The sequence below is a fragment of the Acomys minous genome (genome assembly GCF_964271855.1).
Source record: "Acomys minous genome assembly, chromosome: 16".
Classification (NCBI taxonomy): domain Eukaryota; kingdom Metazoa; phylum Chordata; class Mammalia; order Rodentia; family Muridae; genus Acomys; species Acomys minous.
This window is the reverse complement of record NC_140498.1, coordinates 71,664,958-71,680,019: the sequence shown is the minus strand read 5'-3', so window position 1 is coordinate 71,680,019 and position 15,062 is coordinate 71,664,958. Positions and strand designations below refer to the sequence as shown.

The window sequence follows — 15,062 nt, the reverse complement described above, 5'->3', positions numbered from 1 at the left end:
GGAATTGAACTCAGGACCTCTGGAAGAGCAGCCAGTGCTCCTAACCTCTGAGCCATCTCTCCAGCCCTATCCAGCTATTTTTTTTTAACATTTCCGTTGTAAAACAAATGCTTGTGTGTGTTTTGCCTGCACATATGTGTACCATATGAATGCCTGGATGCCACGGAATTGGGAGTTTCAGATGGTTCTAAGATGCCACGTGGGTGCTGGGAACAAAACCTGGGTCCTCTGTAAGAGCAGCAAGTGCGCATGGCATCTGAGACACCTCTCTCCCCAGCCAAAGATTTAATTTCTTTTTTTATTGTGTGTGCCTTTGTGTGTGAGTGGAGGAATGTGCTAGTGAGTGCAGTGCCCGTGGTGGCCAGACAGTGCTCCCCCACCCCACCCACAGCTGGCTACACAGGCTGAGGTGAGGCACTCTGTTGGGTGCTTCAAACAGAACCAGAATCTTGTAAGGTCAAGATACACTTTTGACAGGGGTGGGGTGTGTGTGTGTGTTGATTTTTTTGAGGCAAGGTTTCTCTGTGTAGCCCAGGCTGTCCTGGATTCCCTTTGTAGCCCAGGCTGGCCTCGAACTCACAGAGATCCACCTGCCTGCTGAGATTGCAGGTGTGTGTCACTGCGCCCAGCTCAAGATACAGTCTTAACCAGCTAAACTATCTCTCCTGCCCCTGAACTTTGATCGTTTAATAAGTTGAGGCACATCAGCATAGCAGGTATGACTTGTGAGACTTCAGTTACTGGCAACAGAGAAAGCAGACATAGGGTCTTCAGTCACTACAAAGGTGGGTTTTGTTTTGTTTTGTTTTTTAAGATTTATTTATTAGGTATACAGTGCTCTGCCTGCATGTACACCAGCAGGCCAGAAGAGGGCATCGGATCACATTATAGATGGTTGTGAGCCACCATGTGGCTGCTGGGAATTGAACTCAGGACCTCTGGAAGAGCAGTCAGTGCTCCTAACCTCTGGGTCATCTCTCCAGCCCTACTACAGAGGGTTTAAAGCTCTCTGAGTGTGCCCCGCATGATGGTGCACACCTGGAAGCCCACCCTTGAGAGGTGGTGACAGGAACATCAGGAGCTCACAGATGTTCCTAGCTACATAACCAGCTGGAGGCCAGCCAGGGCCATATGAGATCTTGTCTCAGCAAGCCAGTCTCCCTTTCTTTCTTTAGGCCACCATGCCACCCAGATGAGAGCAAGACTGTGAACTGTTGGGGCCGTGGGAGCCACAGCTATACCACAATGGTAAGTTCTGGAAGCACCCAGAAGGGTAGTGGTGGGGGTGGGGGCAGGTAATGCTGGTGGCATGCCTTACCACAGGATCAATTTGGACAGTATCTTCCGGGTGAGTCTGGGAAAGTTGATATGAGTCATTACCACTTAAGGAGGAACCGGACCTTCTGCCTAACTATCAACCTTGATAAACTGTGGACACTGGTCAGTGAGCAGACACCGGTAAATGGTGCCCAAAATCAAGACTGGAGCTGCTCCTATTCCTGGTGGGACTGGGTTACTACAGAATTCTGGGGGGTGGGAAAGCTGGCTTAAGCAGCCTGTCTTCGGAAAGGCGGAATTCTACAACAGAAGAGCTAAGGAGATTAAGGGCATGGAGGTGCCTGTTTCCTAGTGGCTCAGAGCCACACTGGGAGGGTCAGTAAATGCTAATATTCCTTAAAAAGTAAATAAACAAGTCTGAAAAAAAAAAGTATTCTTTTACTACCTCTTGCATCTGGGAACCCTTTCTGTATTCCATTTCACCCCAAGAAGTTAAAAAGTTTAGTTTTGAGCGATAATGCTCAGGCTGCCGTGGAATTGACTTCAAAGTCCTGATCCTTCTGCCTCCTCTTCCCAAGAGCTGGCACGACACCCGGCTTCAAGTAAGAGGTTTCCAATAGACAAAGTCCATTATGAAAAAAGGGGAAAGAGTCCCACCTGGAGGCCTGAGCCTTGCTCAGCCTCAGTTTCCATATATATATCAACCCGAAGCCCTTAGCGGGGCGGTGGTGATGATGGTCGCCTTTAGTTCCAGCACTTGGGAGGCAGAAGCGGGCTGATCTCTGAGTTCTAGGCCAGCCTGGTCTCCAGCCAGGGCGACAAAGGGAAAGCCTGTCTCGAAAAACCAACAAGACAGGAAAAACAAAACGAAGACCTTGCTCTAGAAGACCCCGATATTCTTCGTAGTCTCTAAAATTTGGTCTGGGCATAACGAGTCTTCTCTAAGGGGTCTGTGGTGGAGCTGGCAACGTTCTGTCTGAGCTGGAAAGCCCCTCACCCAGATGTCCCCCGCAGGGACTCATCCCGCGCAGCCAGAAATGATCCCTTCTGTTAAGACAATCGCCTGACCGCTGTTTCTCATTTCCCGGACGCCGGCTTGCTCCCCAATATGTCCAGCTATCACCCGGCTCTAATCTTGCACTGCCTGCCTGCCCAGCGCACCGTGTTTACTATTTTTACCTGGTTCTCAAAAACTCTAGCTCACCCGCCTCCTGTTTCGTGAAAGAACCATCTCCACGCCCAGGCCATTGGTAGACAGAGCCGTCCCTCAGAGAGGAGGCCGGGACAGGTTCCATTTGGAGGTTCTAATTGGCGTGCTTGACAGTCACTCGCCTGTATCTAGGTTGCAATTGGTCTTGGTTGAAAGAGGGTTTGCGGTCTCCGGGTCTCTAATCCCCTGAAGTCGAGAGCTGTAGTCCCCGCCTCCTGGGTGGGCCTCATTGGCTCCATCTCCAGATTCCAGAGCTGTGATTGGATGTCGCTGCGCGGGGCGGACCGGCCAGGAGCCGCGGCCGTTGGCGGGTGCTCCGCTCTTAGCCCCTCCCGTCCCTCACTGTAGTCTAGAATTGAGCGGCTCCACCCCCTTGGCGTTTTCTGATTGGTCCGTTCTAACGCGTCTCTGGTTCATGATTGGTCCTCGGGGTTCCTGACCCTCGCTTCCTCCCTCCGGAGGCGACTACGGCGGCCCCGAGGAGGGGGAGGGGCGAGGAGGGCCGGCCGGTGCCGTCAGTCAGGCAGCGGGAGCCGCCGGGAGCGGATGGCGGCGGTGGTAGCGGGCCCACTCGCCGCCGGGGGTGAGGAAGCTGCAGCTTCGGTCTCCGTGCCAGGATCGCCTGGTCTACCCGGGAGCCGCAGCGCAGAACGAGCCTTAGAGGAGGCTGTGGCCACTGGGACCCTGAACTTATCCAACCGGCGTTTGAAGCACTTCCCCCGGGGCGCGGCCCGCAGTTACGACCTGTCAGACATCACCCAGGCTGGTGAGTTGCGCTGGTGCCCATAGAGAGGAAGGGACCCACGCCGGACCTCGACCCTCATTTGCATAGCCCCGCCTCGCGTTCGAATCAGGCCCACCCCTTCACCTGGCAGTCTTGAGTGCTCGCCCCTTGGGATTGGCACTGAGCCTGCGACCTCCCCTCCCAGCTCTAGGAACCACTGGACAATGAGTTCGCTTCAAGCTTGTGTACAACAACACTTTTGGCCGAGCTCTGGGAGACTCTCCCCGTTATTTGCATATTGCGCACCTGTAGCATGGTCACGCCCTCACCTGGCTGGCTTCTTCAACTCTAGACCTGATCGCCCCTAGAAGCAAGCCTCCATTTATAATCAATCAGTCGCTGCATTTTTCACCCTTTTAGTCATTTCCAACTCCTTCCTCACCCGTCCACCTGGATCCCAACAGCTCCAGTTACCCCTTTCCCAAGGAGCTCCCCGAACAACTCGACGTTTCTGCTCGCTCTTCCTTAGTCTCCACAAGTCCCAGCCCCTCTCCGCCGTCCTCCCCAGCCTCTCTGTGTGAAAGAAGTGAGGCTCCCGCCCTTAACTTTCCATCCATTATCCCCGTCCGTTTCATCTTCCTCCTGCCTCTGTGAGATCACTGTGGAGTTTGTGACCTCATAGGAACCCTAGAATTCTGCTTTTCCCTTAGGGGAGGAACTTGAGGCAGCTTGTGGAAAGGAAGGCAATTGTATCTCTTAGCTACACCTGGAGATTCTCCTTCCAGGCCCCGCCCTCAAGATCCCTTTAATCACAAATCACATCCCCTTCGCGTGTGTGTGTGTGTGTGTGTGTGTGTGTGTGTGTGTGTGTGTGTGTGTGTGTGAGAGAGAGAGAGAGAGAGAGAGAGAGAGAGAGAGAGAGAGAGAGAGAGAGACCCTCTAATCATGTGCCCTCTACCCTTGTGTCTGTTGCTGGCCAGGCACTGGGGACTGTACCATGACAGGTGAGTCATTAGCTGCTTAGGCAGCCTATGAACTTGGCTGGCAGCTGACAACAGAGCACTGCATTCCGGGAGCCCCACCCCAGTCTGGGCCCCTTCTGCTCCTCTCAGCTGCAGGGAGAGGGATGTAGGGCTGGATCAAAGAGTACATTGCTGCAGCAGGTGCGTGCTCACCTGCAATCATACCTGTGGGCTGAGGCACAGTCTCCCCTTACAGCTTCTGGAGAGAAAAAAAAAAAGTTTAAATCTTTCTTTCCTTTTTTAAAATTCTTTTTCCCTACACAGCTGAGTGAGTCCTGGGAATGGTTGAGCCCCACGAGCCATTCTTACCCCTCCCAGGTTCCCCCCAACCCCCAAGCTCCAGATTGACCTCAGCAGCTGTGTGACACTAGCCGTCTGTTCCCTTTCCCCTCCCCCCCTTGCTTGTTTTTTGACAAAGGCCAAATGTTTTTCTTTACTTCCTCAGGGCTCTGTCTCAGTGAGTGGACTCTTGGGGAAAACTACCAAGCCCTCCGGCCCCTCCCAGCGTCTTCCCCCACCCAGTCTCCTCCTCCAGCATTCCGGCTCAGGGTGCAGCTAGGGCTCCCCCCGGTGCAGGTTCAGTTGTGTGGTAAGGTGGGAAAGCCCCGGCCTCCTGAAAGGCCCTCCCTGCCCTGTCAGTCTTGTTGGAGCCCAGGTTCTAGGCAGGTTGGTTTCATTCTGTCCAGCTGTCCTCCAGCGTCCCTCTCCAAGCTGGGTGCTCCTAGCCTGGGAGGGGGGGATGTGTGTGAATGACAGAAGCCCAGAGCTGCCTGGTGGGCACCCTGTCCTCCGCATCTCACTAAAGGCCTCAGCATTGCGCTGCTGGAGTATTCTGAACCCTCTCCTGCTTGCTGTCTCCTCAGTGGAGGCCCTGACAACCGAGGATTGTGGTTCCTTGGCCTACTAGTGGAGACCTGGTGGGGGGAGGGCAACTTCTGGCAAAGGAGAAGTGTCGCTCATTCTCCCACAGACCACATCCTGTGCCCTGAGCTCTGCCTCCTTCAGCCTGGGTTCCTTCCTCCGCCCTGACTTCTGCCCTCTACCCCTTACCGATCCAGAGCTTGGTCTCTACTCCTATGAATGCACAGATACACACACACACACACACACACACACACACACACACACACACACTTATGCATTTGTGAGCACAAAGGAAACAGGCAGGTGTTAGGCACGGGTGGAGGACCAGATGCAGGCCTCCCACCCTCTCCGGAACTGTTTTTCCCACACTAGCTGTCTGTGTTCAGCAGAGTGGGGGCAAAGAATAAACAGCTTGTAGGGCATCAGGGTGATCGCCCCTGGGAAACAGCCTACAAGCCACAGCCAATGGATTGTTTCTACTCTGTTTCCTGTCACAAGACACATTTCCTTGGGGGAATATTCCCCACTTCTCATAGCTTTTGCCCCCTACTGAAGGAGGGCCCTTAAAGAAGCTCACAATGGCTCTTGCCTGGGCTTTCCCCTAAAAGGCTCAGGCAGCTCCCAGAGCATGCTGAACAGAACAAACCCCAACATGAGCTTCTAGGGGGTCTGTGGTCTGCGGCTGCACACTGGAGGGAACCACAGGCTTGCCTCTGGCAATGCAGTAGTGAGCCACTGTTTGAGATTGTGTGTGTTTGTGTGCGTGTGCGCACACGAGCGTGTGTGTAAAGGCCTCTTGCCTCTACTCCCCACTCTGCTCAAGGTGAAGGTAAAGACTGAAGCTCAGGCCGAGGGCAGAGAGGAAGCAGAGGAAGACACCCCGCGGGACAAGGGTGCCCCAGTCCAGGACCTTGAGTGCTCTGAGAGCTGGTGCTCAGCTCCCGCCTAGCCTCCTGCCTTTTTCTCCTAGGTGTCCTGAAGTGACGTCCATGGAAAACTGGCCGAGGGTTAGGGCCATACTTAATCCTGAAAGCCAGAGTAGATCTTGTTCTTGCTTTCTTCCCTGTGTTGAAAACAGGTTGAAGCTGAGGGGAAGGGCTGTCCATGTGGTCCCCAAGGATTCTGTATTATCCCCTTGACCTTTCCTACCTATCACCTTACTGTTGTTTTCAACTTCTCTTTCTTGTCCTGGGACCTCAGCCAGAGGCTTCTGTAGCTGGACACATTGAGTCCCAGCTGTGACCAGGACCAGCCTTTTTTTTTTTCTTGCGTGGGGTGAGTGAGTGGATACATGTGTGTAGAGGCCAGAAGAGGATGTTGGGTGCGCTGTTCTGTCACTCTCCGCCTTACTCTCTTGAGACCTGGAGCTAGCTAGGCTGCCAGCCCACAAGCCCAGTTAATTTCTGCTGAGCCCTCCTCTTCCAGCACTGAGGTCCCGGGTACATACCTATGCCCAGCTTTGTGCACGAGTTCTGGCTTCTAAAGTCAGACCCTCAGCTTGTGTAGTAAGTGTGCGTCCTCACTCAGCCTTCTCTTCATGCCTCAGATTGTTTCCTTACAAGCATGGCCTCCTCCTGTGACCTGCCACCTTTCAACTCTCCTGGCATCTCCAAACATGGAGACCACAGTGTTACAGAGCCAGGAGAACTCTTGGGGGAGGGGGGAGGCTAGTACTGAGCTCTTGATTCTCCCCTCTCAGCATTCTGATTGCTGGAATTACAGGCATGAGCCAGCACATGTAGCTTCATTTGTGAATTTAAAGATTGTGTTTCTGGTCTGTCGTTACCCTCCCAAGTCTGGCCTCTGGCTTTGTGTTCATGCTTATGATGTGCTTCGCTTTGTGGGAGCCCAGGGTTATGAACGTATGGGTGCACCTGTGCGGCCTAGGGGGTCACTCTTCAGGTGCTAGCTACTTTGCTTTTTTGAGACAGTCAATTCATTGACCAGTCACTGAATCAGCTAGGCTGGCTGGTCAGCTGGCCAGTGAGCACCAAGGATCCACTTTTCCCTGCCTCTCCAGTGCTGGGATTGCGAACAAACACGGTCACACCTGGCGTTTTATGCATGGCTTCTGGGGGATCGAACTCGGGTCCTCCTTCATGTGTGGCAGGCCTTTATCCACTTTGTTATTGCCTTGGTCTATGGGCTTGATTCCTCAGGTCAGTGGGTGTGGGGAGCTGGGCACCTGGCTCAGGGGCCACCCAGGCCCCTGGTGCAAGGCTGAGCCTTTCCTGAGCTCTTTTTGGAACCTTACTTTCCTTAGACTTGTCTCGGAACCGGTTTCCCGAGGTGCCCGAGGCAGCGTGCCAGTTGGTGTCCCTGGAAGGCCTGAGCCTCTACCACAATTGCCTGAGATGCCTGAACCCAGCTCTGGGGAATCTCACAGCCCTCACCTACCTCAACCTCAGGTAGTGGGACTTACTCTTGGCCTCAAAGACCCTGTATGCCCTGAGTGGTCCTCCTGGTCCCCTGGCGCAGGCCCAGTGCTGGACGCCTTGCTTGGTTAGTGAGCCTGCTGCCTGTCTCCCTTCCACAGCCGGAATCAGCTGTCGGCGTTGCCACCCTACATCTGCCAGCTGCCCCTTCGAGTACTTATCGTCAGCAACAACAAGCTAGGAGCCCTGCCTCCAGACATCAGCACCTTAGGAAGCCTGCGGCAGCTTGTAAGAACAAGGGCCAGGGCCAGAAGAGGGGCCATTGAGCCAGGTCCTGGGGACCTTTGGGAGGTAGCTAGAGAAAGGAACCCCCTGGGAAAAGGCTTGAAGGAAAGGCAAGTAACCAGACAGAGATGGCAGAGTGATTTCTGCTGCTCCTGGGCTTACAGAGCCACCTCTGACCTAGGATGTGAGCAGCAATGAGCTACAGTCCCTCCCTGTGGAGCTGTGCAGCCTCCGTTCCCTGCGGGATCTCAATGTTCGAAGGAACCAGCTCAGTACCCTGCCTGATGGTAAGGCAAACGAACCAGAGAGATGGCGGTGTGCACGCTTGTATGTATGTATCTTCATCAGCTTGGCTGCAATTACACATGTTCCACAGACTGGGTGGCTTCTAAATAGCATGCAGGTGATTCATAGTTAGATCAGGTGCATGTGGTCAGGTGGTACTAGGGCCTTCTGTGGATAACAACTTCAGCAAGTGAGCTCCTGGGTCTCTGAGCTCTGTTTTATAAGGATGCTAATCCTCTTTGGACTCTGCCCTTGTGACCTGAATTACCGGCCATGGGACCCACGTCTTAGTGCCAACCACTTTGAAGGTTAGGATTCCAACATACGAAACGGGACGGGAGGGCAGAAACAATGTGAAATAATAATGCGTCTACCTTAGAGAAGTCACAGGCGAGAAATCTTTTAAAAATAATCTTGCCTTAGTTGCTCAGGGATCTTCTGTGTCTAACGCAAACAGTAATCAGTTGTATTTGCTCCTGACCACGGCAACCCTCTGAGGCTGGGAAGGCATGGATTCCTTGTTCTGTTTTTACAAGTGTGGGAACAGGCTAGGAAAGAAGGGTAGGAGGGAAGTCGGTGCAACTTTAGAATCCTAAGGCTGGAAGGGACCGTAAAGGCCCACCCAGCACCCCATAACCCCAGCAAAGCTCTAGAAACAATACTAGTCAGTCAATGCTCTTGAACTTCTCTCAAGGACTCTGAACTGGGGTGGGGTCCTGACATGTGCACCTAGGCAGCCTGGTCTAATGAGGTGATCGTGACACACCAACATTGGATAGTCTCTGCAGGGAAGCAGGCCTCCCTCCCTTCTTGTGTCCAGCTGTCGTTATTCTGGTGTGTGGGCTTCCTGTGTTTCAGGTGGGGGGCCCGATAGATGTGCCTGAGAGCTGAGATCAACCCTCAGAGGGTTAGTGGCTTAATGGCGGAGAGACAGCCATTCATAGGGAACTGCTGAAGCAGGAGGCTTGGGAGCTCAGGGAGTGAGAGGGGAAGCAAGGCCCTCTGGGGAGCCTGGGGAATGACATCTGGCAGAAGCCCGGGCACGGCTGCCCTTAGGAGGAGGGCGCTCCATCCTTCATCCAGGCAGAGGAACGCCATACGGAAAGCATGGAGACGGGTCTGGGTGGCATGGGCAGTTAGACAAACCAGAGTGAGGCAGGAAGGGTGGGAACTTGGTTCTGAAGAACAGGAGTAATACCCCTCCATTTCCCTACTCCTTCTGCCGCTTTCTGCCTCTGACCTCTGCCTTCACAGTCTGTTAAGTGTCTTCATTTTTTTGTTACTGTAACAGAGTAACTAAAGCCAAGGAATTTTGTTTTGTTTTGAGTTGTGATAGGGTCTCACTATGTAAACCAGACTGTCCTGGAGCTCACAGGCATCTGCTTACCTCTGCCTCCCTATTAAGGCACGTGCCTCCCTACCTGGCTGGAATTTTGTTTTGTTTTGTTTTTGGAGACATGGTGTCTTGTCGTTCAGGCTGGCCTCCAGGACAGTATGTAGCCAAGAATGGCCTTGAACCCTGCCCCTCCTGCCTTCCCCTCGGTGCTGGGACTACAGGCATGTGCCACCGTGCATGGTTTGTACACTACTTAGAGATGAATGCGTTCCAGGTCAGCATTCACCAGCCGAGCTGTACATGCAGCACTTCTTTTTTGGTTTTGTTTGTTTAGATATGTGTGTGTTTATTATGTATACAGTGCTCTATCTGCATGTACACCTGCGCGCCAGAAGAGGGCATCAGATTCCAGTATAGATGGTTGTGAGCCGCCATATGGTTGCTGGGAGTTGAACTCAGGACCTCTGGAATTGCAGACAGTGTTCTTATCCACTGAGCCATCTCTCTGGCCCGTTTGTTTGGTTTTTTTGAGACAGGGTCTCACTCTGTCCCAGGCTGGCCTCTTACTCCTTTTGCCTTAAGCCCCCCCCCCCAATGGTATGATTATAAGTGTGAGCTAGCATTTAAGCCTTGAGAATCAACTAACAAATCTTTTTTCAGTATGTATGTATGTATGTACATATGTACATATTGTGTTTACACATCTGTATATGCAGGTGTCACAAGAGATCATCAAATGGCAGCGCAGAGCAAGCTTTGTGCTTTATAACAAGCCACTTCCTTGATGGTACCTTAATCCATGAATCCATCCATGGACTAGCATATTTATGCAGGCAGAGACCCATGACCCAGGTACCTCCTGTAGGTCCCACCTCAGAGCACCATCATCGGGTGTTCTAATACCTGAGATTTAGACGTAACAGTAGGGGCACAAATACAGGGTGTTCCTCCTCGGCCACAAAAGATCCAAGCAAAATGCTTCTTGAGTACAAGGGAGCAGAATTCCAAGACCCCAGGTGTGTGGAACATTCACAGAAGAGGTAAAGCTTGAAAGCCATGAGGCTGGAAAACAGGCTTCCATATCGGCTGATTGTGGGCTTTTTGAGACAAGCCCAGGATGGCTTTGAACCCACTAGCTGAGGCTGGCCTTGAACTGTCCATTTTCTGAACACCATCCCCGCCCAACCATAGCAGTCTGGCTGTGTGCTGTGGGAGGCTTTTGAGCAGTAATGTCGATTGGTTTGTGTCTTGTGCTGCCCACTTGAGAATGTAGAATAGGGTTCTGGGTGGGGTGTCAGGAGAGGATGTATAGGGCCAGCAGCCACTGAAGTGCCTAGGACTCCACTGAGATGTGAGTGGGGAGGGAGTTGAGCCAGCCAGGGCTGGGGGTGCTGTGATGGAGCCAGTGCTGACTGGTCAGAGCCAAGGGCAAGGATGAAAACTCAAGGCTTCGGGCCTGTCCTTCTAACTCTCCCCTTGCCCGACTCTAGAGCTGGGGGACCTTCCTCTTGTCCGCCTGGATTTTTCCTGTAACCGTGTCTCCCGAATCCCGGTCTCCTTCTGCCGCCTCAGGCACCTGCAGGTCATTCTGTTGGATAGCAACCCCCTACAGAGTCCACCTGCCCAGGTAGGATGAGCGTGGGTGGGCCCCGTGGACACTGGTGCCGTTAGGTAGCACGGAGGGTCCAGCAAGGCTTGGGGCGCCACCTCATTCTTGTGCATGTGCCTCTCACATAGATCTGCCTGAAGGGGAAACTTCACATCTTCAAGTACTTAACTACAGAGGCTGGACGGCGGGGAGCTCCCCTGGGGGACCTGGTCCCATCCCGCCCCCCAAGCTTTAGTCCCTGGTAAGGCCCAGGGGAAGGAATCCCCATCCCGGGACCAGCGAACTCCCCTGGGTTCCAGTGGGAGGGGAGGGGCTGCCAGCGTAGGCTCATCACGGTTCCCTGGCTTCTGCAGCCCTGCTGAAGATTTATTTCCGGGACGTCGGTACAATGGTGGCCTGGACTCAGGCTTCCATAGCGTTGACAGTGGCAGCAAGAGGTGGTCAGGAAACGAGGTAAGGACCTCCTTCATTAAGGACAGCTGGGGATGTCGTCACTGCGAGCCAAACTTGGTACTGAGGACCTTCTATTAATACGAATACGTTGGTATCTCAGTAAGCGGTCATGGCTGGGGCTCCTGTCCCTACTGTCCCCAAGAGGCTGGCTTTCCACCTGAGCCCATATGGTACCCAGCCCTGCAAGGAGCCCATATTCCATCTCTGCCTCTCTGCCTTAAAGTCCACAGATGATTTTTCAGAGCTATCGTTCCGGATCTCAGAGCTGGCCCGGGAGCCCCGGGGGCCTAGACAACTTAGGGAAGATGGCTCTGGTGAGCAGGGGAGCTGTCCCGGAAGGACGGGTGGGTGTGGGCCTGGAAGCCCCTCTTGCTCTCTTGCTGATGTGCCCTGGCCTTGCAGGTGATGGAGACCTGGAACAGATTGACTTTATTGACAGCCATGTTCCTGGGGAAGATGAAGAACGAGGTACAGCTGAGGTAAGGACCCAGTTCTTTCCCGTGTCCAGGTGAAGGGTACCGAGTGGGGCAGTCAGTGCCACCGTGGGACCAGGCCTGTCTTCAGCCTCTGCTGTTCTCTCTTCAGGAGCAGTTGCCTTCTGAATTAAGCCTTGTGACGGGGGATGTGGAGAAAACACCAAGTAGCAGGTATTCCAGCCCCCAAGCCCACCCCACTGCCTACTGCGACAGCCCTGGGGACCTCCCTTCACCTGACCAAGGTCTTTTGTCCTGTCTTCCACCAGGCGGGAGGAGCCTGCAGGGGAGGAGAGACGGCGCCCAGACACTCTGCAGTTGTGGCAGGAGCGGGAGCGGCGGCAACAGCAGCAGAGTGTGGGGTGGGGGTCCCCCAGGAAGGACAGGTGGGCTGGGCTGGGGCTAGACAGGGCTGATGCCTCCCAGACTTCTGCTGCTCTGAGTGAGCCACCTGAGTGCGCAGCTCATTCGTCTTCTGCTTCTTCCAGCGTCCTGAAGCGGGGGATCAGGGCTGCTGGGGCAGGTGCTTCGGCCTCATCCACACAGGCCACTTGCAAGTAGGTGTCTCCCCAAGATCCATCTCCCTGTGTCTTACTCAGCCTTCCCTGAGTCCCTTCTTTTTTCCTCAGTGGCCCACCGAAGTCCAGTGCTACCCAAGTAGGAGTTTCAGGGGGGCAGGGAGCTCCCGCACCACCCCCCATCTCCCAGGACCCTCCTCCTGTATCTGGACCAGGTAGGACAGCGTCTTGAGATGGTGGGCTTGGAGGTGCTTGGGACATAGAGGGCTGGAAGAAAAGTGGGCCACTGAGGGGACATTTCTCTTGCTTGTCCCTGGCTTTCCCCCTGTGACAGCTCCTGTTCCCAGGCCACTGGGCTCCATTCAGAGACCAAATAGCTTCCTCTTCCGGTCTTCTTCTCAGAGTGGCTCAAGTGAGTCTATACCCTCCTCCTAGTACTAACCTGTCTCTTGGGGCTTGTGTCACTCAGGGTGGGTGGTGTCTCTTTTCATGGTGACTCCCACAGGCAGGGGCCAGTATTGCTATGAGGCTGTTAGAGGCTGGCTCCAAGGTTTATCTGTGAAGCAGAGCCATACCAGTCCCTCTCTCCCTCCCAGGCCCCTCCTCTCCAGAGTCTGTTTTGAGACCTCGGCCATTTCCTCAGCCTCTAGATGAGAAGGAGCTCATTTCCCAACTTCGCCAGGTGAGCAGAGGCCTGGCCCAGCATGGCAACTCCTCAGGACCCACACAGCCCTCAACTCCTCGTTCTTGCCCTAGAACCGTCTTTGAGGGCCGGAAGGGTGGCATGAGTCCCCTGCTAACCCACCTGCCCCTCCTGTCTCTGCTTCCAGGTTCTTGAGTCACGCCTGCAGCAGCCCCTGCCTGAGGACCTGGCAGAGGCTCTCGCCAATGGGGTCATCCTCTGCCAGCTGGCCAACCAGCTGCGGCCCCGCTCTGTACCCTTCATTCATGTGCCCTCACCTGCTGTGGTCAGTAGGAGCCCAAAAGGAGGTAGAGGGGATGGGATTAGACTGCAGCTTTGCTTTTCAAACTCCTTTCCTCTCTCTGCCACCTCCAGCCAAAGCTCAGTGCCCTCAAGTCACGGAAGAATGTGGAGAGTTTCTTAGAAGCCTGTCGAAAAATGGGTGTCCCTGAGGTATGGGGCCGCTCTTTGCTGTGGAGGATGCTGTGTCTAGGGCTCAGCTGAATACTGTGCATGAGGTGTGGGGTTCCATCCACAGGGTATCTGCTCCTACAGGAAGCATGTGTCCTGGCCCTGCCCCTCACTCCTGCCTGCTCTCCCTCCTGTCCCTGTCCCTGTCCCGCATGTCCTGGCCTGTCTGCATGTTGGTATGGCTCTGGCTGTGGTCCTGGCTTGGGAGGGCAGGGGTGGGAAGGTTTGTGACTGGATGCTGCTAACATCTGTTATTTGTCCTTGTCCATCTGCCCTGCCCTCCCTTCCCAGGCTGACCTGTGCTCACCCTCGGATCTTCTCCGGGGCACCACCCAGGGGCTACGGACCATACTAGAGGCTGTGGTCCTGGCTGGGGGCAAGGCCCCTGCCCCAGTCCAGCCCTCCTCTGGCCTGGGTGGCTTCCTCCTCTTCTACGTGGCGTCCATGCTGCTGCTCTATGTTGTCTACACTCGGCTGCTGGGCTCCTAGGACCCTGTGGCCCCTTCCTGTTCCACCTTCTATTTATAAGACCTGTTCGACCATGTCCCCACCGGTGGTGCCTTCAGCCCCTACCAAAGACACTAGTGTACCCCTCACAAACACTGACCTCAGAAGCCCACCCTAGTGCCCACAATAGCCCTTTACCGTTAGTGCTGATGGTGCCTTCGTGTCCTCCCCACCAGCCCTCTGACCCTCAGAGGGATGTCAGGACCTTGGCTTTTCCCTTCTCCCTCTCCCTCCTGGCTGCTACTACGGGGGAGCTAAATTATCTCTGTTTTGTAGAGAGAACTATATTTGTAGGGGATGTGGGCCCATTATGGGCCCCTGGCTCTGTATATAAACTGTATAGACTGTCACCTCTGTGTGTGCTTGTGTGAGCTCCTGCTGTAGCCGGGCCTTGTCCTGCCTGGGCTTTGTGTGTGTGTCAGCCTGCCTGTGAAAGCATTTTCCTTTGGTAATGCCAGGCCTCTCCCGCCCAAGCCCCCTCTGTTACCCCCCTTCTGTATCTGCTGGCGGCTTTCATGTGTCATTTGTCCTCAGGCGTGGGGCAGTGTCTATCAGGTGCCCTCACCATCTTCCCCTCATATCCTTGCTTGGGGAATGCCAGGGAGAAACTTAACCTGGGCCCTTCCCCCCAGGAGTCCCTGTGCCAGCCCCACCACATCCTGGAAGAGGAGGGGGTCCCTGGAAGGGGCCTCCCTCACATCGCTGCTGTCCTTCACGCACTTCTGGAACAGCCTTAGGGGTAGAGGTTGGGGCTCTGGGCCCCAACCACCACCGGACCTGTCCTGGGAACAGATGACACCCGTGCCCTGCCAATTAGCAAGGACTTGGTGACCACGACGCTGTGTGTAGCACTGGGCATGGGTATCCCCCTGCCCTTAGGCTGTTTCCGGTGCAGCCCCAGTCTGGGTGAAGAGTGTTGTGTCAAACACAATAAAGAGAAGCCGAAAAGCCTGTAGGTTGGCCCCCAGGT

At 54.5% G+C, this 15,062-nt stretch overlaps 1 protein-coding gene across 6 annotated transcripts; it reads left to right on the top strand.

Annotated features, from left to right (window-relative positions):
• The first annotated feature begins 2,953 nt into the window (after positions 1 to 2,953).
• Positions 2,954 to 15,047, top strand: LRCH4 (leucine rich repeats and calponin homology domain containing 4). Of its 6 annotated transcripts, XM_084761977.1 has the most exons (19): positions 4,195 to 4,216; positions 4,680 to 4,823; positions 7,362 to 7,506; positions 7,635 to 7,761; positions 7,940 to 8,045; positions 10,870 to 11,006; positions 11,117 to 11,229; positions 11,342 to 11,441; positions 11,665 to 11,755; positions 11,844 to 11,920; positions 12,027 to 12,088; positions 12,184 to 12,300; positions 12,403 to 12,471; positions 12,544 to 12,647; positions 12,767 to 12,844; positions 13,029 to 13,114; positions 13,263 to 13,400; positions 13,490 to 13,567; positions 13,877 to 15,047. In XM_084761977.1, exons 1-19 carry the CDS (start codon positions 4,210 to 4,212, stop codon positions 14,072 to 14,074), a joined length of 1,977 nt encoding a protein of 658 aa, XP_084618103.1. In that variant the 5' UTR covers positions 4,195 to 4,209; the 3' UTR covers positions 14,075 to 15,047. The 6 variants fall into 6 exon arrangements, with proteins under 6 accessions (XP_084618104.1, XP_084618101.1, XP_084618100.1 ...); XM_084761978.1 differs by lacking the exons at positions 4,195 to 4,216; positions 4,680 to 4,823 and adding an exon at positions 2,954 to 3,254 and having other exon boundaries at positions 14,725 to 15,047; XM_084761975.1 differs by lacking the exons at positions 4,195 to 4,216; positions 4,680 to 4,823 and adding an exon at positions 2,955 to 3,254 and having other exon boundaries at positions 12,184 to 12,276.
• Positions 15,048 to 15,062: the final 15 nt, after the last annotated feature.